Below are 22,117 nucleotides of genomic sequence, written 5' to 3'. Positions count from 1 at the left end.
GTATTTGCTGTGGCCAGTCACTTCTTGAGAGACTGTGTCAAAACCTCACTCTGATTACAAGGGGTCAGTACCACACCAGATCGTGTTGTTAGGCGAATCTTCGTTTTGGTGTTTACTTTTTTCTGTGAAGTCTCTCTTAGTAGTCCCAGTAGTCTGTAATAACTACTATCCCTCTTGTTAAAATTGTTTGGCTTTAACGTTTCCTTTGAGAAGTCGGGAGATGACTCGGTGTGTAGGATTACGCTGGTCTGAATAGGATTTCCATCATGCATGCAGAACAAAGGCAAAACCAGAAACACCAATAAACAAAACCCAACCCCAGCCAACCTTCCCCCCACAACCAACCAAACCCAAAATACAGCACATGTGGGTAATCCCAGGGCCGACTGGAGACAGGGGGAACCCTGGGGCTTGCTGGTCAGTCTATCCAAACCCACGTGTAATAAGGCTCTGTCTCAAGAAATACAGTGATGGACACTGAACGCCAACCTCTGGCCCTGACACACATGTGCACAAGCCCGTCTCTGCATGCACACGCATAAACTCATGCACGCACGCTTTGTGTGTTGATTGCTTTGGTTTGACGTGTTTGGTAGACCAGGGTTGAAGGTGGGGCTTTGTGGGAAGAGGCCAGCCCTGCCTCTAGACTGTGCCTGTTGTGCCCTGAGGAGCTCTTCTGACGGACAGGGGCCCCTCTCTGCCCACGAGCCCCCCTTGTTTTGCAGAGGAAGTGCTGCTGTCAGACAAGGAGCCGATCCCTGACAAGCAGGAGCGGAGCCCGAGTCGCAGCAGCGATTTCAGGCCAGGTGGGGGCCTTTTCCTGTGCCCCGCCTGATGCCTCCTGGTCAGTCTCCCCTGGTGCTGTCCCCAGGCCCTGGTAGGAGCCAGGGGACAGGAGTCTGGACTTGCAAGTCCCTCCGATCAGGACGCCTCTTTTTCCAGACTCATTCCACTTCCCTCCCTCCTGTCACCCCAGTCACCCAGAGAGGGAAAGGCACTGGTCATAGAACATCCGGGGCTCAGCTTTTTTGCACATCAGCTGTAGGGCGGCCTCCCTCTGGTGGTCTCCGAACTTGAACTCACCCTCCCTTCATGGTGCCCTTCTGACCTTGTCTGAGGTTGCTCTAGTGGGGCGGGGGAGGGGTGCTAGGGCCCGGAACCTGCTCAGGATGCAAGGAGAGGGCCCCTGGCCCTTTCCCTTTTAAGCCCCTATGTGTGATGACCACATGGAGGACAAACACGTCCCACTTGTCTTTGGGGCTTCCCGGTGCACGGCAGGAAGAGGGCTTTGGGTTATGTAACCCTCTGGGGGGACAGTGAACACGGCCCCGTCGCCTCCCCACCAGATGACTCCAAGGCTGAGGGGAAGGAGCCCGTGGAGACGCAGCAAAACGGCGACAGAGAGGAGGACGAGGAGGGGAAGAAGGAAGACAAGAGTGGGAAATTCAAATTCATGTTCAACATTGCCGACGGGGGCTTCACAGGTACTGAGGGGGAGCAGCGGACAGGGACACCGGGCTGTTGGCCCTGCTTCCCGGGAGTCTGGGCAGGTGGTAGTTTTACACCGGGGCATGAACGGTTGACAACAGTCCTTTATGCCCCTCTTGGCAACACTGGAGCAATGTGTCTCTGAGGCCGGGTGACGGCTGGTGCTGAGCAAGCTTGTGCATACGCCAGGGTGCAGGGCGGGGCGGGGTGGGGCGGGGGAACCTCCTATTCTGCTCACGTTGGCATCTCTCTTCAGAACTTCACACGCTGTGGCAGAATGAAGAACGGGCCGCTGTGTCCTCGGGAAAAATCTACGAAATCTGGCACCGCCGCCATGACTACTGGCTGCTGGCAGGCATCGTGACGTATCCTTGGTCAGTCAGGCTGGGATGACACCGGTCTGTCTCTCTGGTCCTCAGGGGACCCTGCAGTCTCTAGGGAGGACCTTCCCTCCGTCCCCCAGCTTCTGGTGATTGCCCATAACCTTGACACTCCTCGGCTGGCCTCCGTGTCTCTCCGTTGCTGTCCATCCGTCTGTCCGTCTGTCCGTCTGTCAGTCTGTCTGTCGTCTTTCCCACAATCAGCTTTCCCAGCTCAGTCACTGGCATCTAGTCTTCCCCCTCATCTGGTCTGATCTCTCTTTGATCACATCTGGGTCAAGGTCACATTTCTAGGCTTCAGGGGTTAGGACTTGGCGTGTGTGTCCCCCTGGGGTTCTGGGATAGAGTCAACACTTGGGAGGCCTCAGTGCCCTGTCATTGCCAGCTAACACCACTGTTGCCATAGAGACCGGCCGGCGTGCTTATCTCGCAGCCGAGTCTGTGACTCGCCCGGGTGCACACAGGCGGCAAGCTGGGGACCTGGGTTGCCCCCGCCTCACCCCGACTGTTCCTGTGGCCGGCTTTGCCCTTAGCTTGTACCCCCAGGCATGGCTATGCCCGCTGGCAGGACATTCAGAACGACCCACGCTACACGATCCTCAACGAGCCCTTTAAGTCTGAGATCCACAAGGGCAACTACTTGGAAATGAAGAACAAGTTTTTGGCCCGCAGGTTCAAGGTAGGCAGGCCTTCAAGGATGTCACTTCCCCACCCATCCCTGTACCTAAACCTGGGCCGGGCTCTCCTTTGAGGAGTCAGTCAGCCCATGCAGGCGAGCCCCCCCCCGTGTGTGTGAGCATCCACCGCTGCCCAGGGGATGGGATCGGAGACCTCAGTTTGCAGGAGATTCCTAAGGCCAGCCCAGAGCCTCAGCTTCAATGGGTGCTGGTGGGAGCCAGGGGCACAGTGACTCTGAGGGAGAAAGGGGACAGGCCAGTGCTGTCACTCCCCCCCCAGCTGCTGGAGCAGGCACTGGTGATCGAGGAACAGCTCCGGAGGGCTGCGTACCTCAACATGACCCAGGATCCCAACCACCCAGCCATGGCTCTCAACGCTCGCCTGGCAGAGGTGGAGTGCCTTGCTGAGAGTCACCAGCACCTGTCCAAGGAGTCCCTTGCCGGGAATAAGCCTGCCAATGCTGTCCTGCACAAGGGTGAGCAGCCCACAGTCCCCATCCTGCCCAAGGAGTATGCTTGGCCGGGCGCCCTGAGGGCGAGGCCTCTGGGGCCAGGAGGGTGCGGTTCTGTCCCTAGTACCGCATTTCACCTGCAGGGAAACGAGGTTCCCCCTCCCTTTTAAGTCCTTCATAGAAATGCCCACAAGGAGGGCGCAGGCTGTGGTGGGTAGCACAGAGGTGCCGAGCTTGGAGGCCTCACCAATGCTCACATAAACTACTATCTTGCACAGGGGTGAGCGAGCCCTGTGCCTGCAGGGATACGTCTTAAGTGTCTCCATTTTGGGGCGAGGGCGCTGGAATTTAGGAAGGGGAGCAGCGTGCCCAAGGCCCCCCCTTTGAATCCAGATCTCTGCTCTTTTGGTCTGGGGGCTCCCAGTGTCACTGGGGGGGGGCAAAGAACAGCCTAGAGTGGAAAGGGGTGTGGCTAACACTTCCCTCACACAGGAAGGTCTGGGCCATGCTCTGTCCCCACTGGCAGCTATGACTCTGAGGGCCTAGTGGCCTAGTGTTAGATGTGGTTGCCGGCCATCCAGAGAGGGAATCCAGGGTCAGGTGTCTGGAACTCTTTTTCCGCCAGGAGGGGCCCCTGGAGGAGTTTTTCTTGCAAACCCTGTTCCTCCAGTAGGCAACCCTGGGCCTTGCCAGGGTCTGAAGAGCCTGGTGAGGGATGGCCCCACGGCGCGCATGCGCGTGCGCGAGTACTTTTGGGTGTGACACTATGTCAAGGGCACCCTGCCTGGCCGCTACCTGTCTGGCAGCTGTGGAGGGCAGACCACGCCCTCCATTCTTAGGCCCTCCCACCCTGCAGTCCTGAACCAGCTGGAGGAGCTGCTGAGTGACATGAAGGCGGACGTGACCCGCCTGCCCTCCATGCTGTCACGCATCCCCCCGGTGGCCGCCCGTCTGCAGATGTCGGAGCGCAGCATCCTGAGTCGCCTAACCAACCGTGCTGGCGACCCCACCATCCAGCAGGTCAGGTTTGGCCTGCGCACCGCATTGTGGGCCTGAGTCCGTTCCCCCGCCCCCCTTGCTGTACGGGGTGGGTGACCCTGGGTAAGGGGGCTGGGTAATGTTCTGGTTGTCACCTGTAAAGCTGGTCCTTGCCTCCAGGGCTCTTTCGGCTCCTCTCAGATGCTCAACAACAGCTTTGGGCCCAACTTCCGGGGCCCTGGACCGGGAGGGATTGTCAACTACAACCAGATGCCCCTGGGGCCCTATGTGACTGGTAGGTCCCCATCCGCTTCCGGGCAGCATGCACAGAGCGGCCCTCTGGGGCCCAGCCTGCCCGTTGCTGGGGATGCCAGGCAAGCCCATGCTCTGGTCTCTTCTTGGCAGACATCTAGTCGTCCTCGTGACATCCCCCTGTTGCAGCGCCCCTTTCCAGCTGAGGTGAGGGGGTCTTGCCGGCCACGCCACTGTCCCGTACCCTCCAGTTCGTCCCATCTGTGCGCTTGGCCCACGCCTCTGAGCCGCGGAGTCTTTAATGTTTCTGGTAGCTCTGAGTCGCATTGTGGCTCTGCTTGTGTGTACGCGCGTGCGTGTGCGTGAGTGTGTGCGTGTGTGTTCGTGTGGACATCTATGTGTGCACGCGTTCTTAGCCATGTGTCAGGGACCACCGCTCGCAGCCTGGAAACCCCTGTTTGCATGATGGTTGGCCCAAGGGAGCTGCTGCTCGGGTCTCCCGTTCCCTGCCTAAGACCCAGGGGAGGGGAATACCTGAGGGGCGGGGTGTATTGCTAATGGCTTTGGGAGTGGAGATGGGTGGAGAATTCAGAGAGGCCACCAGCCTTGACTTGCGGGCTCTCCAAGTCCTGTCTGCCCCCCCATGGTAGATGCAAGGTCAGAGGAGGAGCCTGCTGGACGCTGGGGCCTCCAGTAATGGGGGATGCGGTTCACATCTAGCCCAAAGGCCTGTGACTAGGTGGAGGGGGGGCGGATCTTAATTCCTGGATTCCCAGTGATCACGATTGTGACCGCTGTGGACAAGTGGGTGCCTCGGGGACCCGGCCACCCGGTCGCGTGACTCTCTGGTTTGCCTTTTGCAGCCGGGCCACCTGCCCAACCCCCACGGGAGAGAAAAGCTACAGCCCTTTTAGGAGCTGGCGCCGTGTTGGGATACAAAAGGGAAACCAAGCAATTCTGTCATGCAGAGGACGAGGCCCAGCCTGGCTGCACAAAAGCCCAGGAATGCCACCTCATCATAGCTGAAGCGTTCTTCCGCACGGCCGTGCCGGCAAGGCCCCGGCACCTTATCCAGAGTGACTTACTTAGAGGAAATCCCATTCACCTGTACTTTTTTTTGCACTTTCCTACCGAAGATGCGAACTTGTTTGTCTTGATAAAAAGTTGGATGACTCGTGTGGAAGACTCAGACTCGCAACACTCCTGTCGGTCACCCGGCTCCAGACCTCAAGGGGGACGTTCTCCGGAGGCCCCTGGCGCTGCTCTGTGGACTCGTTCCGGCTGGGGAGAACACTGCATCCTGTGTTCTGGAAGCCCTTAGCGCGTCCCCTGCCCGTCTGCACCTGTGTGACTAACCTTCTGCTCTGGCTCCCCTGCCTGCTTGGGACCCTAGCGTTGGGAGGGGGATCAGGTCTGGAGAGTGGCTGCCTAACCTGGTGAAGGCCGGGCTGAGGCTATCTCCTTCTTATTAGGGTTGGGGACCACCGGATACATTTCGTCTCCTGACAGGGGCACATTATCTCAAAGGCTCTGGGACCTGTTGTTTCCAGTGGACGTGTGGAGGCCCCAGCAATATGTGGCAGGCGGAAGAGGGTGCCTCAGAAGGTGGGGGAAGATAGGGGCCCAAAGGTCCTACAGGGCCTTCTGGACATTGACTCTTGGCAGGAGTGTGGTGTAGGCAGGGGGGCCGGCGCCCCAGGAAAGAGGGTCACGTTCGTTGAGGTGACCCTGGGAGACTTGTCCCACTCACCTTGCCACAGACTTCCCTGTGCACAACATCCTGGGTCACAGATGCCAAGGAGCCAGGCCCTCCTGGGGATGGACTTATCTCTGTTGTCTTGGTCCTAGAGAGGCCTTGACTAGGGCAACTGTGTCACGAAGTAGGGGCCACAGTGGCCCTTGCTGGTTCTCAGAGGGTGTGGAGAGAGCTGTGCTTGGAGGTGGACCTGGGCCCGATGGCTTCTTTAGATCCTTCCCAGCTGGAGCCTCCGAGGCTTCTGGGCTTCTTTCCTGCAGGGGTGCCTTGGAGTGGCAAGGACCCTCTTCCCGCATTGGTGTTGACGTGTCAACTCATCTGGCTTCACCTCAGCCTGTAGCACCACTGTGCTGGGGTACGGGTGGGGGGGACCTGCTCTTGGCCCACCTATGTCTGACCTTCTCGCTGGCCCTGGCTCAACCTGGAGACGCCCAAGCTCTTGCCTTGGCACGTCCTAGGCAGGTGCCCTGGGGTTCGGTCTACCCTGAGGATGAGGAAGGGGCTTCTGGGTAGGAGCCCATTGGGTCTGAGGTCAGGGAGCGTGGAGGGGTTCCGACCGTCCTCCAGGGAAAAGAGGTGAGGGCTGTGCAGTGTCTCTGGGCCCGCCAAGAACGGGGCGGGGGGGGCAGGCGCCCATGGCATATCTTAAGGACACTTGGGCAACAGTTGCCCAGCTTTTACTCGGCCCAGATATGCACATCTGTAACATAGTTCCTCCTCTGAACCCCCGGAGGGCTGGACCCCCCCATGGCATCTTCTATTGTGGCAACCCCCATGCTTCAGTCTGTATCCAAATCTCAAGGCCAGCGGACTGGCCGGACACTGTGGGTAGGCAGAGGGGGGGCTCTGGTCATAGGGAGGATCTCTGCAGGCTAAAGAGCGTGCCCGTAGGTCTCCAGGACGTGCATCCTGGTGGCTGGCCCCAGTCTCTTAAGAAGGGCTGTCCCCTGCACGGGAGTGGCTGCCATCAGCTTGTTTCCCCAACCCAGACCCCTGTGCTAATCCCACTGGGCTGAGACAGTCAGCCCCGCTGGCCTCATTTGGAACAGTGCTCACCTCCTTTGCCCCAGGTGGCAGACCCTGACAGTCTGGAGTGGGACAGAGACAGCCCTGTGACTCTGTTTCAAGGGTTCACCCTTTCCCTGACGATGTCCCCCAGGAGTCCTTTGCTCTGTCCCTCATCTCCACGTCTCCCTGGGCCACCTCGGCCTTCTCACCACAGCCACTTTGGCCCGAGACGGTCTGTGCTCCCCGTGCCCAGCGCTTGGGAGGCTTTGGAGGGTGGACTGCCCAGGCAGCTGGGGAGAGGAAAAAGGTCCTTCAGGGTGTTCTCATCTTGGTCCCTCAGCTGTCTCCTGCCAGAGAGTGGTGGTGGGGAGGTGGCATCGTGAGGCTGGCTCTCGTTTTGCTAATGGAACCGGGGTCCCCATGCCCAAGCTGTCAGAGCCACGCTGACCCGTTAGCATTCACTCAGCTCTACGGGATTTCTGTGGAAGGTGGGGGGTGGCTCTCAGGAGACACAGGGAATTTGGGTCAGAGCCCCAACATCTGAGGGCACCCCCCCTCACGCACTCCTGTGCATGGCTGTGAAGTGCCTCCTCTACTTCCTGTACCCCAGGGCCACCCGTGAGCCAGGGCTCCCTTCTCCCCACCCTCTGGGTGCTCCCAAACCCATATAGGTTCGTAGGCTCAGTGACAACCTGCAACCAGTCACCTACGAATTGAGGTCCTGCAGGGGACACGCCGAGGGTGGGCTAGGGGGCCAGCAGTCCTTGTAGTCTCATAGTGGGCAGGTGTTGGTGCTTGGAGCTTCTGGTGTGTGCCAAGGAAGGGGGTTGGGGGCCTAGGCTGACCCTCCCTCCGCCTTCCCTGTCCTGGACTGCCCACAAGGCGCTCCTGCGCAGAGCAGAGCATGGGGGAGGAAGCCGACCTGCCCAATTTATATACCCGGAAGTTTACAGGTTGTGGTGCGTCAGCCCAAAGTCGTCGGTGTCCACGTGTTTATGGATATTTTCCCTCTTAATTTCCAGATTTTTTTTTTAAAAAAACAAAGTATTTTTTTAGGTGCGATAACCCGGAAAGGGCCTGTTGGGTGTGTGTATATATGTCCTGAACTCTCCACATAGCCACACAGGGGCCAGAGCCCAGTTCAGAGGCAGTTCCGCTGGCCTGGAGAGGAGGGAGGGCCCCCTGCTGCCTGCCAGGGTCAAGCTGGACTCTCCAGGGAGTTCTCTTCCTGCCCAGGCCTGGCTGGCACCTGTCGCGCCGATGCCCCACCCAGCACCCCCTGGTGAAGCAGAAGCAGGCACTTGGGGGTAGCTGGAGCATCTCAGCCGGGGTCCCAGGGGCATATACCCCAGCTCCTCTGAGGGCCGTCCTGGGGGAGGCTGGACAGGCTAGCCAACTGTTATCTTCACTCGTATTCTGTGTGTATGTTTTGGTTTCTGTGTTTTAATAAACCCTTTGGGAAGGGATGGAGTCACTGTAGTCCTTGGCCTCGCCGATTTAGAACAGGGACGTGGTGGGCTGCAGGGGAGGTGAGGGGCACTTTCCAAGCCTTCTGCACTTACGGTTTGCACCCAGGGCTCACAAGGAAGGAGGGGAGACCCCAGTAGAGCGGTGTGCTGGAGGAGGCACCTCCTGCTGGCGCCTTCACACACACTGCAGTGACCCGTGCGTGTTCTTGCTTCCCCAAACGTGTCAACACGAGGACAGCAGCCAGCTGGTCCCTCAAGGCGTGGAGTTTCCCAGCCATCAGCCCTGGGCCTTTGGCGGTGTCAGCAGAGATGTGTGTATGGTGTGGGGAGGTGCCTGTGTCTCCCGCCAGCCTCAGAGATGCCATCTGGGAGAGGCGGGGTGGGTGTTTTGACCGACCCCATCCCATCTGCCCTGTGCTTGGCACCTTATTGACATCTCGTCCTCGGTCCGGTCGTTAGAGCTGGGTTTAGGGGTGAGGAACCCAAGACCTCATCTCCCTGCAGTCGGTGGTGGCTCTGCCCTCCCTCTGGCGCTCTGTCTCTGAGAAAACGAGAGGACAGAAGCATGGAGACTGAAGGGCTCGGGTTTTATTTGTCATTCCATAAATACGGGCTGCGCCTCCCTCTGAGTCTGTCAGGAAGCTGGAGGCGCTTGCGGTCGGCCTGGTGGGATGCAATTAGCAAGGAGCCGCGCTCGTTAAAAAAAATGGGGAGAGAAAGCACATTATGTACATGACTGACAAGGGTGCCTTGCTGTGCCTCAGGACCTTGGGTCTGCGATGAGCAATAGCCGGGGCTCCGTGCGCCAGGCCCCCCAAACAGCTCCCTCCTGCACCAGGCCTGGCTGGCTGTGTTTCAAGGTGAAGAAGGTGTTGGAGGCTGGCTCGGGCTGACCAGCAGACAACTGGGGCTGGAGAAAGGGGAGATCTGTGGCCATGGAGGAAAGAGCTAACCTTAGACCTTCACGGGCCAGGGGCAAGGGCCCCCTCCCTTTACAGGCTGCCCTGTGGTGTCTTCTGTGGTATCCCAAGCCCCTCCATGGAGGCAGGGGACCCATCCTTAAGCAAAGCCCCAACTCCTCAAGAGTGGGTAAGGAAGGAAGCAAACATCTCAGAAACACTTGCCTGCGTCTAGGGCTCGTGTGGCTGGGCCTTAGTCCGGTTCACCCTGCAGTCTGCCTGCCTGTCTCTGGCATACACCCAGCTGGGGCTTTGCTCTGAGGTCTGTCCCGTGGGCAGTAAGTAGCAGCAACTCCTACCGCGGGCACCCCTGCGTGCCTGCTCCGCATAGCAAGCAGGGCCTATGCCAGCTGTGTGGACAAGGGCTGGCTACTTCCTGCCGGGGCCCTGCAGGGCCCTGCTCTGAGAGCAGGCCAGGTGGAGGTGCCACCGGAGCCTAGAGGCCTCCGTCTCCACACCCACAAGGGCTGCTTCTAAGGTCTCAGGGCTTGGGGCTGTGAGCAGTGGTGAAGGTCTGAGAGCCCAGGGTCTGCAGGGTGGGGGGGGCCGTGTGAGAGACAGGAAGTTGCCCACCGTGCCAGCCTTTCTTCCCATCTCGTCTCTCCATCCTGCCCGCCCTGCCTTAGTCTTTGCCCAGCTCGGGTGGTGAAGAGTAGCAGGGAGGAGACTTGGAACAGCAGCTACACTTCAGAAGCTGTGGCCCAGGGTGTGTGTGCCTGGGGACTGGCCGCTGCCTATCTAGGGCAGGAGGCTTCGGTCTAGGGAGATGACTGGTGCACATGGGTAGGAGCCTGTCCCCAAAGCATCGCAGGACCGTGGGATTGGCCCTCCAGGCAGCATGCCGTGCTCAAACCTGTAGGCTTCCTGGTACCACCATCTGCCTCCCTCCCACTGCTAAGAGGCTGCGTGTATCCTGCCCTTCCTCCCTCTCCGCAGCCTGTCCTGGGACAGCATGATGGTATGCAGCAGGGAATGAGTAGTCCTGGTCATCTTTTCAGGGAGGGGTCCCTGGGGATCTCTTCTTGCAGCCTGGGGACTGTTAACTGGAGTTCTGTTCTCCCAGGCCCTTATCTTACAGCATCAGAAACCCCAGGGCGTCTGCTCACTGAAAAGCTTCTGCCTTTTTCCAGGCAGAGCCCGAGTCACAAGCCCACTGCTCCAGTACCACAGAGGTATTCAAGGGAGGTCTGGGAGGAGCATGGGTTTGTGAGCAACGGGCCCAGTCTGCTGCTACCTGCCTGTGGTGTGGCCGGGTGCCACACTTGTCTACAGAGGGGCATTCTCCGATGGGCTCCACCCAAGCCTCCTGGGTTTCCCTGCTGTGGGGCTCAGAAGTTGTATGCAGGGTAGAAGATGCTGGGAAAGCCAGCTGGGACCCCTGCCCCTGCCAGCAAGGGTAAGGGTGGAGGCCAAGGGTCAGCTAGGTCAGCATAATCCCAGCCAGGGCCCGCTGGGCACGACGGGGAAGGTCAGGGTCTAGGAAGAGCGGGACCCCCGGGCCGGCCTTGAACAAAGTGCCTGGTGTCCATGGGGAGAGGGGGGCCCGGCCCTAACCACCAGGATCTGGCAGAAGAAGGGGGTGCTAGGAAGTGGCGGACCCCTCTTTGGAGGCAGGGGTTCTTGGCGGAGAGAGGCCAGCCCTGCCTGCTTTGAGGATTAGATTTCCACTCGGCCATGACTTCTGGGATCTCCATGAAGGGCCACGGCTGGGGGCAAATGTTCCTTTTTGAAGGATAAGCAGAGGTGGCGGCTTGGGTGGGAGCCTGAGTGTCTTTCCTAACGGATGCCGTCTCCTGGTACCCATCAGACAGCATCCAGTGAAGAAGTGGCAGGCGGCATCCCGCGGGGGTGACTTTGGAGGTCACTTCCTGGTAACGTCTGGGCATAGTGTTTTCCCCTTGGATACAAACCACACTCTGCATTTGGCTTTGAAAACAGCAGAAGCGAGCGAACAGAGAGGAGGAGGGAACCGGAGACTGTCCGAGCAGGTGGTGGAGGGAGTGACTTTAGGATCTATAGTCCTTTTTGCTGTAGGGTTTATTGCCCAGAATGCTGTCGATCTCGTGGACGATGGAAGACGACAATTTTGGAAGGACCTGCACGCAAGGATAAGAGTCTAGCCTGGCCTGAAGGAGAAGTGGGGGACTCTTCCTAGCATCTCAAGGCTCCTACTCTACGCCATTTGTCAGCGGGTTCCACTGGCCTCAACTTCTCACCCACCTGGAGCCCAGCCTTGGCTGCCATCACTAAACCCCCATCAAGTCTTTCGTCCTGACCTTGGCCTCCATCCGCTGTAAGAGCAGAGGCATTGTAAAAGCTCATCGGGGGCCTTCCCTGCTCCACGTCGAGCCTCCTGGGCTCCATCTCACCCATGTCCCCGCAGGCGAGCAACTCCAGCATCCACCCTAGTGCTCCAGCCCTCTGGACCGCTTGTTTCCCAAATGGTTCTTTGCTGAGTGGCTGGATAGCCCCCTCTGGACCCTCTGAGCTTGTTTCAAAGCTCTTTTCTTTGCAAGGACTCCCAGGTCTCTTAATGCCTTTGTGTCCGTCCCCCCCACCCCCCGCATTTCAGCATCCCGACTTCTCTTCCCACGGTGGTGGCTGCCTAAGGACACTCGGTCTTACAGTGTCATCCCCGTGAGGAACGGCTCTGCAGAACAGAGAGCCCTCTGCCATCCCCGGATGCCCCGTGCTCCTGCTAAGGGTGCTCAGTGAAGCTGTGTGCCCAGGAAGGCTTGGAGGTACCTGAGCCCGCACCTCCAGGACCCTCTCTCACCTGTATTGCGCCAATGTTCTCCATAAGCTGCTCTGCATTGGAAGCGCCCAGAAGTACAGAGCTGACGCCCTCGTTCCTCAGGCACCAGGCTGCGGGCGGCAAAACCAGAGGTGAGGGAGGTGCCCTCTGCAGGGCCTGCCTGGCTACGCCTGGGCATAGGCATTCAAGCTCTCATCTGGGGTGCAAGGATAGCTTACAGGGCTCTGTAGTACCCAGTGAGTTTGCCCAAGGGGGGGTATCTAGAAGTCCATGTTGCTTCTGATGGACAGGTAGTCCAAGTGCTCAAAGATCCTGGCCCCATGACCCCCCTCGCTAGCTGACTGAGGGTGTAGGCTGGTGGTCTATCTCTTAAAGAGACAAAGATTCTAACTCTACCCCGAGAGTCCTCACACCTTGGCCATCAAGGGGGTGCTGTCCAGGGTCCCTCACTTTTCTTCCCTTGGCCACTCTCTTTATTGTGGCTAGACACATCGCCCACAGCCAGCTGGTGGAGGCATAGCCTAGACCCTCAGGGACCTCAGGAACAGGTGCTCCTGCTCCCCCACCCACTGTACCCAGAGCCCATTACCTATGGCCAGCTGGGGGAGGGTGCAGCCTAGGCGCTCGGCGATGGCCTGCAGTTCCTTCAGCTTGGCCTGCTGGCGCCGACCCTCCTCACTCAGGATCTTGTCCTTCAACCACTGGTAGCCCTGGGAAGGGACGAGCTCCAGGTAAGGGGAGGTCACCGGACCTCCAGATGCAGGTGGCCGATTCTCCCCAAACAGCACCCCTGTTTTCCCCTGGCCTCATGCTTGCACGGGGCCAGACTCAGACAGACCCTTTGGTATCCTGAAGGACAAGGTTGTCTGTGGTGGACGGACCGAGCCCGGACCAGAGGCCCAGGGTACCTTTGGCTCTGAGGAGCCTCCTAGGGCTCAGGCTCGGGAAAGTCAGGGGTGTTGTCTCCCAAATATGATCACCCTCATGCTTCTTGGGTATATAACAAGGGAACAGGATTTGACTTGGGGCCAACTCTGAGCCCTAAGCTTTGTCTGGGGTGACGGTCGAGTGGGGAAAAATCACGGGAAAGGGAGCATTAATCTAAGGCAACAGTGGACCAGCCCGTTCTGCGATTGTTGACCCACGGAAGGAGCTAAGGTGGGGGGTGGTTCACAGCCCGCCTATCTGGGGTCTGTCCCACGGGTGGGAGACCCTTATAGACTTGGAGCCAGGCCCAAATCAGGCCTTTACCTATGCTCTTATGCCAAAGGTGTCCCTCCCCATGCCAGCAGGGCTCACCTTCAGGGAGGCTCTGGAGTAGGGCGGGATGCCACTGTCATACTTTCCTGAGACGATGCCACAGGCCAGAGGGGACCAGGTCATGGCACCCACTCCTGAGAGAGAGAGGGGGAGAGAGAGAGAGAGGGAGAGAGAGAGAGAGAAAGAGAGGGAGAGAGAGGGAGAGAGGGAGAGAGGAAGAGAGGGAGAGAGAGAAGAGAGAGAAGGAGGGAGGGAGGGAGGGAGAGAGAGAGGAGAGAGAGGAGAGAGAGGGAGAGAGGAAGAGAGGGAGAGAGAGAAGAGAGAGAAGGAGAGGGAGGGAGGGAGGGAGAGAGAGAGAAGAGAGAGAAGGGGAGGGAGAGAGAGAGAGGAGAGAGAGGAGAGAGGGAGAGAGAGACCAGGTGAGGTTATGCTGGGGTCCTGAAGGTATGGGGAGTGGGTGAAGGCAGGGTAGGCTGACACCCACCTATCTTGTGGAAGAGCTCTGGCAGCTGGACCTCTACCTTCTCTCTCTGGAACATGTGGTACTCGGCCTGCTCGCAGATGGGAGGGATCAGGTTGAACTGCCGAGCCACCGAGTAGGCCTCCTGAGGTACAGAAGGAGACCTCCGCGTCAGCGGACCTGAGGGCCACAGGGTGAAGGACACAGAGGCATCCCAGGCAGGCCTCGCTGCTCCTTCTACCCCCAGTCTTCCTGAGAGTCTGAGGCAGGCACCATGGGAGCCAGGAAAAGAGGGCAGGCTTTGGGACCCTAAGACTTAACGGCTCTTGGAGGAATCACAACGTAGTAAGGTCTGGGGCCGTCCAGCGACAGAAGGGATTGCGGTGCCTCAGTTCCAGTGAGTCAAGGGTGTCGGTAGTCCTTCCAATAGGGCCCAGCTTACGGCTGGCACTCAAGGCCCTGGACCCATGGTGAATTTGGTGGTTGCTAGTTCCTTCCGGAGGCAACAGCTGCACCAACTCGTTAGGGACCGGGAGCTTGGAGCCTTGTTTGAGGGCACTCTCACAATGGATGGGGTGAACTCAACCTATTGCCTGTAGACAGTTGTACGGTGGGGACAGGCCTGCCACTGAGAGAGGCCCTGCTCCACTTTGGTCTGAGGCTCAGCTGGGGGTAATGACACGGACAGGTTTCTGAGTCCTGTGCTGGCTGCGGATGGTCAGCCAGGTGTCCGAAACAGGCTCGCCAACCCACTCAGACGCTGTGTTATGCCAGGGGCTTCCGAAGTCCCCTGGGATTTGAAAAAAAATCCCGTCACACCACGGGGCGGTCATGTGTGGCTCACTGAAGCTACAGCAGGGCTGTTGTCCTGGAATGCTGAGACACTGGGCATGCGCAGGGGTGAGGCTGGGCGTGGATATTGCGCAGGGGTGAGGCTGGGCGTGGAGCGGAGGCAGGAGCTTGTCAGGAATGAACATTAGCCATCTCCCTGCCCTTCAGAGTCTTCGAGGACAGGGACACCCTGCTGACTCTTGGGGGGGGGGAGGAGAGGGGGGGAGACTCCAGAAACACATAGGGGCACAGGCTGCTCTAGCTTCTTTAGGGTCCCATGGAAAGAGATGACCATTATTGGGGTGCTTTCGTGAAAAGCCACCTGGGGCTCCCACCTGTATTGTCTGGGTATCAGTCTTGACCTAAGCTGTGATTTTTTTTTGTTGTTGTTTTTTCGAGACAGGGTTTTTCTGTATTGTTTTGGAGCCTGTCCTGGAACTCGCTCGGTAGACCAGGCTTGGTCTCGAACTCACAGAGATCCCCTGCCTCTGCCTCCCTAGTGCTGGGACTAAAGGCGTGCACTACCACCGCCTGGCGTAAGCTGTGATCTTAAGCATAGGACTTAACCCCTCTGTCCTTGACTTCCCCACTGGAGACAGAGGGTAGCATCACCGTTTCCCTGCTGTGGCACTGGGGAGGTTAAACGGGCATCGGCTCCCGGGAAGCCCTTGGATATGACAGAGCATCCCAGGAGCCCAGAATAAGTGTACCACGTAGCACAGGTACCGAGGGCCCTTAGGGTCACGCCATCGGGCTTGCCCTATAGATCCCGAGGGTGAGCCACCCGTCCAGGGCCGCGTACTTTGCTGTGAGGTAAGCCGAGAACCCTTGCCCATGACAACACACCCTGTTGTGCTGTCTTTTTTAGCACAAGTGCCTGAGTCTTGGGATCCCCTCCCACAAGGAACCCACGCCTGTGGACACACACGGGAGTCACCCTACCATGATCTCCATGGAACTCCAGCGTGACGTGCCCCAGTACATGGCCATCCCTTGGTTGATGACGTGGGTCATGGCCCGCACGGTCTCTGTGGGAGAGAAGGGAGAACATGGGTTGGGGCAGCTGGAGTTCAGGTCCAGCCTGGGATATGGTCTGCAGATGCAGGTGGGGTGCCAGGAGAAGGGGAGCAGGCTGCAAAGGCGTCTTGCAAGCAGTGTACTTCCTGGCTCCCTGAGTGCCTGAGTGGAGTGTGGGTGTTGGGCAGGGGAGATCCCAGCGGAAAAGAAACATGGAATTGAAATCCTGGGTAAGAGTTCTCTGACCAGGTAAGGCTTGTCGGGATCCTTGGAGAAAAGGCTTGTGGGTAGCCCGGCGCCCCCATGGTTGGCTCTGGGGGTTGAGGGAATGTGAACCCCAAGAGTGGGTCTCAGACTCTAGGATGAGGAAGTTGGAATCTCGGTCGCTCAGGGGACCAGCTGGAGGTATAAAAGGCCATAATCAGACGGGTCAAGGCAGTGACATTAGCAAGGCTTGCAAACACAGCTCTGCTAGTTACTGAAGGCCATTCTCACCGGAGTCCTGAGGACTTCACTGAGAGGGAGGACAATGCCCGTAGGAACAAAGGCAGGCCCTTGAGACTGGGGCTCTGGGTGACTAGCACAGGCTAGTCTCAGGGTGATGGGGACGGGAGGGTGGGGTCTAACTGTCCCTTCTGTGAGGAGTCAAGGTCTGGAGCAAACATCTGTGGGGTTCCGCAAAAGCTGAGACTTAAAACAACCTCAGGAGTGAATGGCTGAAACCATCCCCTACCCCATCTTCTTCTAGGGCAAGAGCTGAAGTCTCCCCACCCCAACAGCGCGTGTTTCGTCGTATTCAAGAGTTTTTGGGGGGCATAAAAGAATTCGCCCAGTTGAAAGTATTAAGGGACTGGATGGGAAGAAGTAAGGGATGATCAGGAATGGGAGGGGCAGGGAGGCGATGGGGGTGAGCATGTAGAGAAATGTCAGCAAAAACCCCATTTCCACGTATGGGTAATGTGAGCTCCCTTAAAGTCCCTGCCTCCGGTGGGCCTTCTCCCGCGGCTGTCTCGGCTCTTAGAGGTGTGTTGGCTCTTAAACCAGAACTTGGTCTTGGAGGAGTGAGGGACGGCTCCGCGGATTTCTCACAGGTCTGATACAGTGCTTGCAAGGTTGGCAGCCAAGGGCAGGGGAAGAACGCAGAGGAGCAAGTGCTTCTAAAAACAGGGGTAACGGTCCGCCGCGCCTCCGGATGCCTCCTTGGCGATGGCGGGGGCTTTGAGAGAAGGAAGATGCGAGTACCACAAATGACAGCCTGCCTTGACATGCCCCTGGGTCCAGAGTACTCTCCTGGCATGGGACACAGTGCAGGCTGTCTGCCCTGGTTTTTTTTTTTTTGAGGGGGAGGGTCTTCTTGTTCATTCTGGGTTCCTAAGTACTGCTTTGGCTAAGGTCTATTTATGGTGGAAACCAGGGTAACCTCATCTCTGGCACTAACACCACTGGGCTTCTGGTGTGATGGCCCCAGTAGGTTTACCCAGAACACCCCTGCCGCCCACCCCTCTTCTGAGGTCAGGGATAGTAGTTCTTTGGAGTTTTCTTCACCCCGCCTAGGTGAGGGACAAATGAGGAGGGAGTTTTGGACTTCCCTGGGTCACTAGCTTTAACTGACGTCAGAACCGGATTGGGAGGTTTCAGGAGACCTAGAGGGTCCTGGGGTCCACTCGACAGAGCCCAGGCTCCTGGACAAGCTGCCCTCATTAAGATTTTTAGAAACACTCTTGGAGGCACCCGAGACTATGCAGCATGGTTCCCTGTTCTTTTCAGCCAAGGTTTAGGTCCACATGCCAGAGCTAGGGGAGCTGAGAGGATGGTCCACATCAGTCTCTCTCCCCAGCCTCCCCCAGAGCTGCCTGCTAATGGTCATGACAATCACAGCCAGGGACACTGCGCGATGCTCTTCCCATGCAACGAGGAAGATGGAGACGGCCTAACACCTGGGAATAAGACTGATGGCCAGGAGTCTGGTATGACTGGCTGTTCTGAGGGCCAGGGGGACCTGGGCACCTCGGGGATCTGGGCAGAGGCAGCCAGACGTGGGGCACATGTTCAGGAGCACTGTGCACCTGCACCAGCATGTCCGTGGACCCAGAAAGTGACAGCAGGGATGACTGTCTTTCACCTCAATAATTAATGCTGCCTGACGGAAACAGGGATGCTAAATCCTTTCAGTGGCAGCCCAAACCCAGGGCGTCTTCTGCAGCATCACAAATAACACATGGGAGGGGTCAGGTGGCAGCACCAGGTGGCAGGCAGGAGCCCTTCCAGTGTGGAATGCTGCCCAGTTCCCAGGGAGACTGACACCTATCTTTGAGGCGGGGTTCTAAGGCCGGTTGCTGATGGGGAGGGGGGGAGAGGCAGATACCAAGCTTGGCACAAGGATGCCCTGGGCCTCAGCACTGTGTCAGCTCACGTATATACTCTTTAAGGAAGAGAATCACTCCGTTTTGATCCTGGCTGCCAGATAAACAGACATGAGTGGCCGCATGCAGCCAGAGCGCTTACAAGGAGCCATTGTGGTAGACGGGGCGGCTTGCTGGCCGGCGTTCTTTGCCTCTGTTGGAGGCTAGAACTTACCAAGCATGAGCTATGAAAGAGGTAAAGCCTCAGGGGTTGCACAGTCTGGGGTCCCAGGACCTCTGTGGAAACCTAGTCTTTTCCAGCCCTTCCCATCACACCATCTGAGGTCAAGTTCCCAGGCAGGGACCGGAACATCCTCAGACCAAGGGAGGCCTCGGCAGAAAGCCAGCCATCCGTCGCGGATCACGGCATCGCAAGCATGGAGTGGGGGGGCATGCACCCCGGGAAGGAGGGACGGGACGACAGCATGGATGGGCAGCGAGGGGGCTCCAACACCATTTTGCTTTCCCTCTGCTTGCAAGATGTCCTCACGGGGCATTGCCCCACCCCTTCTTATGCATTTTATGAAGAAGTTTGTCATGGGCAGGGGACAGAGAGTCGTGTAAATAAAAATACTGTCTCATAAAATGCAGCTCGGACACAGAAGTCAATAGTCGGCTGAGGGTACTGTGTACCTTCAATGATGAATGTCCTTGACTTGAAGGAACTAAATGGGTCCCCTGGTGATAAAAGAAAGATTTAAAGAGACCAGAGTTTATCGCTGTGGGAACACAGAGGCGTGGTGTGATAAAGGGCAAGACAGAAGAGCACAAATCATCCCAGAACAGAGCTCTGTTAAAAAGAAAGAATATATATATATATATATATATATATACACACACACACATACACTCACACACACACACTCTCATACACACTCACAACACACTCTCATACACATGCACTCACACTCACACACACACTCACACACACACTCACACTCACTCACACACTCTCATACACATGCACACACACTCACACACACTCACACACACGCACACACTTACACTCACTCACACACTCACACACCCACACACACTCACACTCACGCACACACACTCACACACACTCACACACACTCACACACACTCTCATACACACTCACAACACACTCTCATACACATGCACTCACACTCACACACACACTCTCATACACACACACACTCACACACACACTCACATACACATGCACACACAGATGCACACACACACTCACACACACACACTCACACACACTCATACATATGCACACACACAGATGCACACACACACTCATACACATGCACACACACAGATGCGCACACAGATCCACACACACACTCTCACACACACACTCTCATACACATGCACACACACAGATGCACACACAGATCCACACACACACACACTCACACACACACTCTCATACACATGCACACACACAGATGCACACAGATCCACACACACATGCACGCTCACACACACACTCACACACACACTCACACACACACACTCACACACACACTCTCATACACATGCACACACACAGATGCGCACACAGATCCACACACACATGCACGCTCACACACACACTCACACACACACACTCTCATACACATGCACACACACAGATGCGCACACAGATCCACACATGCACGCTCACACACACACTCACACACACACACTCTCATACACATGCACACACAGATGCACACACAGATCCACACACACACACTCTCATACACATGCACACACACAGATGCACACAGATCCACACACACATGCACGCTCACACACACGCACTCACACACACACACTCACACACACACACACACCAGTGTGATATATATATATATATATATACACAAAAGCAAATGGAGACGAAATAACAGTTCAACTTAACCTCCCAAGTCCCAGAAGCAGCAAAGCAGAAATGAGAAGATGCTGAGGCAGGAAGTGGGGGAGATGGAGGGGACCGGGAGTCGAGGGAACAAATAAACGCTAAAGAAACCCAAAAGGCTCTTCAGTGCGCTGAGTGCTTCCTCTCCTTCAGGTAATAACTTTTACCCCCAGAGCAAAAGACCTCTAAGCCCTCCCAGGGGAACCAGAATGAAAAGAATAAACCATCCCCGCCCCCCCCAGCCACCCCGGTGCTAAACACCAGCTGCCGAGAAGGTGCTACTGCTCCCCAACAGAGCCAGGATACAGAGTGAGATCGGGGCCCAGGCTCGGCCTGGCAGGGCCAGGGCCCACCCCTCCCCCACCCAGAGGCCTAGCCACCTCCGTCCTGAGTGCCCAGCGTGGTTGTGCTTGGCAGTTACTAGAGCCCCAGAGCCGACCACTGGTCCGCCTGGCTTTGTCCTGCCTGCATGAACTAGGCAGGGGGGAGCCGGCCGACCTACCTTCCATGGGCGTGTTGGGGTCTGGGCGGTTGGCGAAAACCACATCCACGTAGCCCAGCTGCAGCCGCTCCAGGGAAGCCTTCAGCCCTGGGAGAAGACAAGACAGGAGTGGTAAGCACTGCGAGGGAGCCTCTAGCTAGTCCCCCCCCGGCTCAGGGGACCAGAGTCAGAAGAGAATAGGCCCCCGTCACACGGAGCTTTAGGATAGGTGAGGGTCTTGAGGAGATGCCAAGACACAAGGCCCATCCTAAAGGGAGGCGGGCACCCTGGCCATTTCCAGGGGATGTCAGGAGAACCAGAGACCAAATGTCCCGGGACGAAATAGACAGATGCTACCAGGGCCACTTCCAGGGTCCTGGTAGTCTGTACTGAAATAAGCAGAGCTGGGTGTGGTATCACACAGAGGGACAGTACAAAAGGCTGGTGGTGTGTGACACACCAGCCCACCAACCCACACCTCCCAACAGTTCAGAGATCCAATGGCTAGGATGAAGACACCGGGCCTGAGGTGGGGAGCCAGGAACCGAGCCCTCCCTGCCCCTGCCTAGCGATGATGTTTCCCGTGAGAAGTATCACGGAGAATAAATGTGACTTAGGAAGAAGCCTGCATCCAGCCACTGTGGTTGGACGAATCTGGGCTGCGTGCCCGTTATTCCTAACAGCCCTGAGCGGGCGGTGTGCTCACACTGCCCTGCTTTCCAGACCTTTTGACACAAGCTCAGGGAGGGGACGGCTTCTTGCCCAAGGCCATCCAGACAGCACACGGCTCAGCCTGGCCTGAAGCCTGGCCATGTCCGTCCAGGCTCGGCATGCATAGCCTCTGTTCAGTAGCGGGTCTCCTGCATCGTGTCTTTTTGGAGTGGACGGAAATGTTTGAAGAAGGGCCAGGGCCTGGGCTGAATCACTGAAGGGAAGGGTAGGGCTACAATGCCTCTAGGCTCTCCTTCACAGGGGACCACGGGTTGGGGACACCATGCTTAGAGACCCTCGAGCTCACCTTCGATTATGTGCTTCCGGGAAAGGCCTCTCTCGGTCTCCGCTCTGAAAAACATACGCTTCAGTCGGTTGGGGGATAATGTTTGTGATCGCAATGGAAAAACGTAGATCGGAACACAAGACGTCTGCGGGTAACAGCCACAGGCGGAGGAGTACCCTTCACGGCTCGGGGTGGGCACCTGGATGCTGACCCCAGGGTGGCAGCGGGGCACAAGGGCACTAGGTTTCAATATCACCTCGCTGCCCAGCTTCGATATGTTATTTATTTATTTATGCTTTTTTTTTTTCGAGACACAGTTTCTCTGTATTGTTTTGGAGGCTGTCCTGGAACTCGCTCTGTAGACCAGGCTGGCCTCGAACTCACAGAGATCCACCTGCCTCTGCCTCCCGAGTGCTGGGATTAAAGGTGTGCGTCACCAACGCCCGGACGTATTTATGCTTTTTGAGACAGGTTTTCCCTACGTAGCCCAGGGTGGCCTCAAACTCAAGATCCTCCTGCCTCAGCCTCCCAAGTATTGGGGTTAAAGGATGTTTTTAAAAAGTTACGAATGAGGTTTTTTTTTTTTTTTTTTTGCAATTTGTTTTGAGACAGGGTTTC

General features: G+C 57.4%; 2 protein-coding genes across 6 annotated transcripts in view; one reads left to right on the top strand and one right to left on the bottom strand.

The window, feature by feature from the left end:
- Nucleotides 1-8,457, top strand: part of Chd5 (chromodomain helicase DNA binding protein 5) — a 55,791-nt gene extending 47,334 nt beyond the window's left edge. Inside the window, 9 exon segments of the mRNA XM_040734919.1 lie at nt 726-806; nt 1,347-1,484; nt 1,745-1,853; nt 2,415-2,547; nt 2,826-3,021; nt 3,854-4,017; nt 4,156-4,270; nt 4,381-4,434; nt 5,091-8,457. Coding sequence (XP_040590853.1) covers nt 726-806; nt 1,347-1,484; nt 1,745-1,853; nt 2,415-2,547; nt 2,826-3,021; nt 3,854-4,017; nt 4,156-4,270; nt 4,381-4,388 — 944 coding nt within the window. The 3' untranslated portion in view covers nt 4,389-4,434; nt 5,091-8,457.
- Nucleotides 8,458-9,026: 569 nt separating this feature from the next.
- Nucleotides 9,027-22,117, bottom strand: part of Kcnab2 (potassium voltage-gated channel subfamily A regulatory beta subunit 2) — an 81,780-nt gene continuing 68,689 nt past the window's right edge. For 3 of the 5 annotated variants that reach the window (XM_040734920.1, XM_040734922.1, XM_040734921.1), the window contains 9 exons: nt 21,521-21,564; nt 20,524-20,610; nt 18,778-18,822; nt 15,668-15,753; nt 13,919-14,039; nt 13,474-13,568; nt 12,764-12,884; nt 12,196-12,284; nt 9,027-11,515 (listed from right to left, as the gene is read on the bottom strand). In XM_040734920.1, coding sequence (XP_040590854.1) covers nt 11,426-11,515; nt 12,196-12,284; nt 12,764-12,884; nt 13,474-13,568; nt 13,919-14,039; nt 15,668-15,753; nt 18,778-18,822; nt 20,524-20,610; nt 21,521-21,564 — 778 coding nt within the window. In that variant the 3' untranslated portion in view covers nt 9,027-11,425. The remainder of the gene's footprint in view (nt 11,516-12,195; nt 12,285-12,763; nt 12,885-13,473; nt 13,569-13,918; nt 14,040-15,667; nt 15,754-18,777; nt 18,823-20,523; nt 20,611-21,520; nt 21,565-22,117) is intronic. The other 2 variants (XM_040734923.1, XM_013120017.3) reach the window with 1 other exon arrangement.

Source organism: Mesocricetus auratus, unplaced genomic scaffold (genome assembly GCF_017639785.1).
Source record: "Mesocricetus auratus isolate SY011 unplaced genomic scaffold, BCM_Maur_2.0 Super-Scaffold_100042, whole genome shotgun sequence".
NCBI classification, from domain to species: Eukaryota; Metazoa; Chordata; class Mammalia; order Rodentia; family Cricetidae; genus Mesocricetus; species Mesocricetus auratus.
Note: the sequence above shows the minus strand (reverse complement) of the source record. Positions and strands in the feature narration are given on the sequence as shown.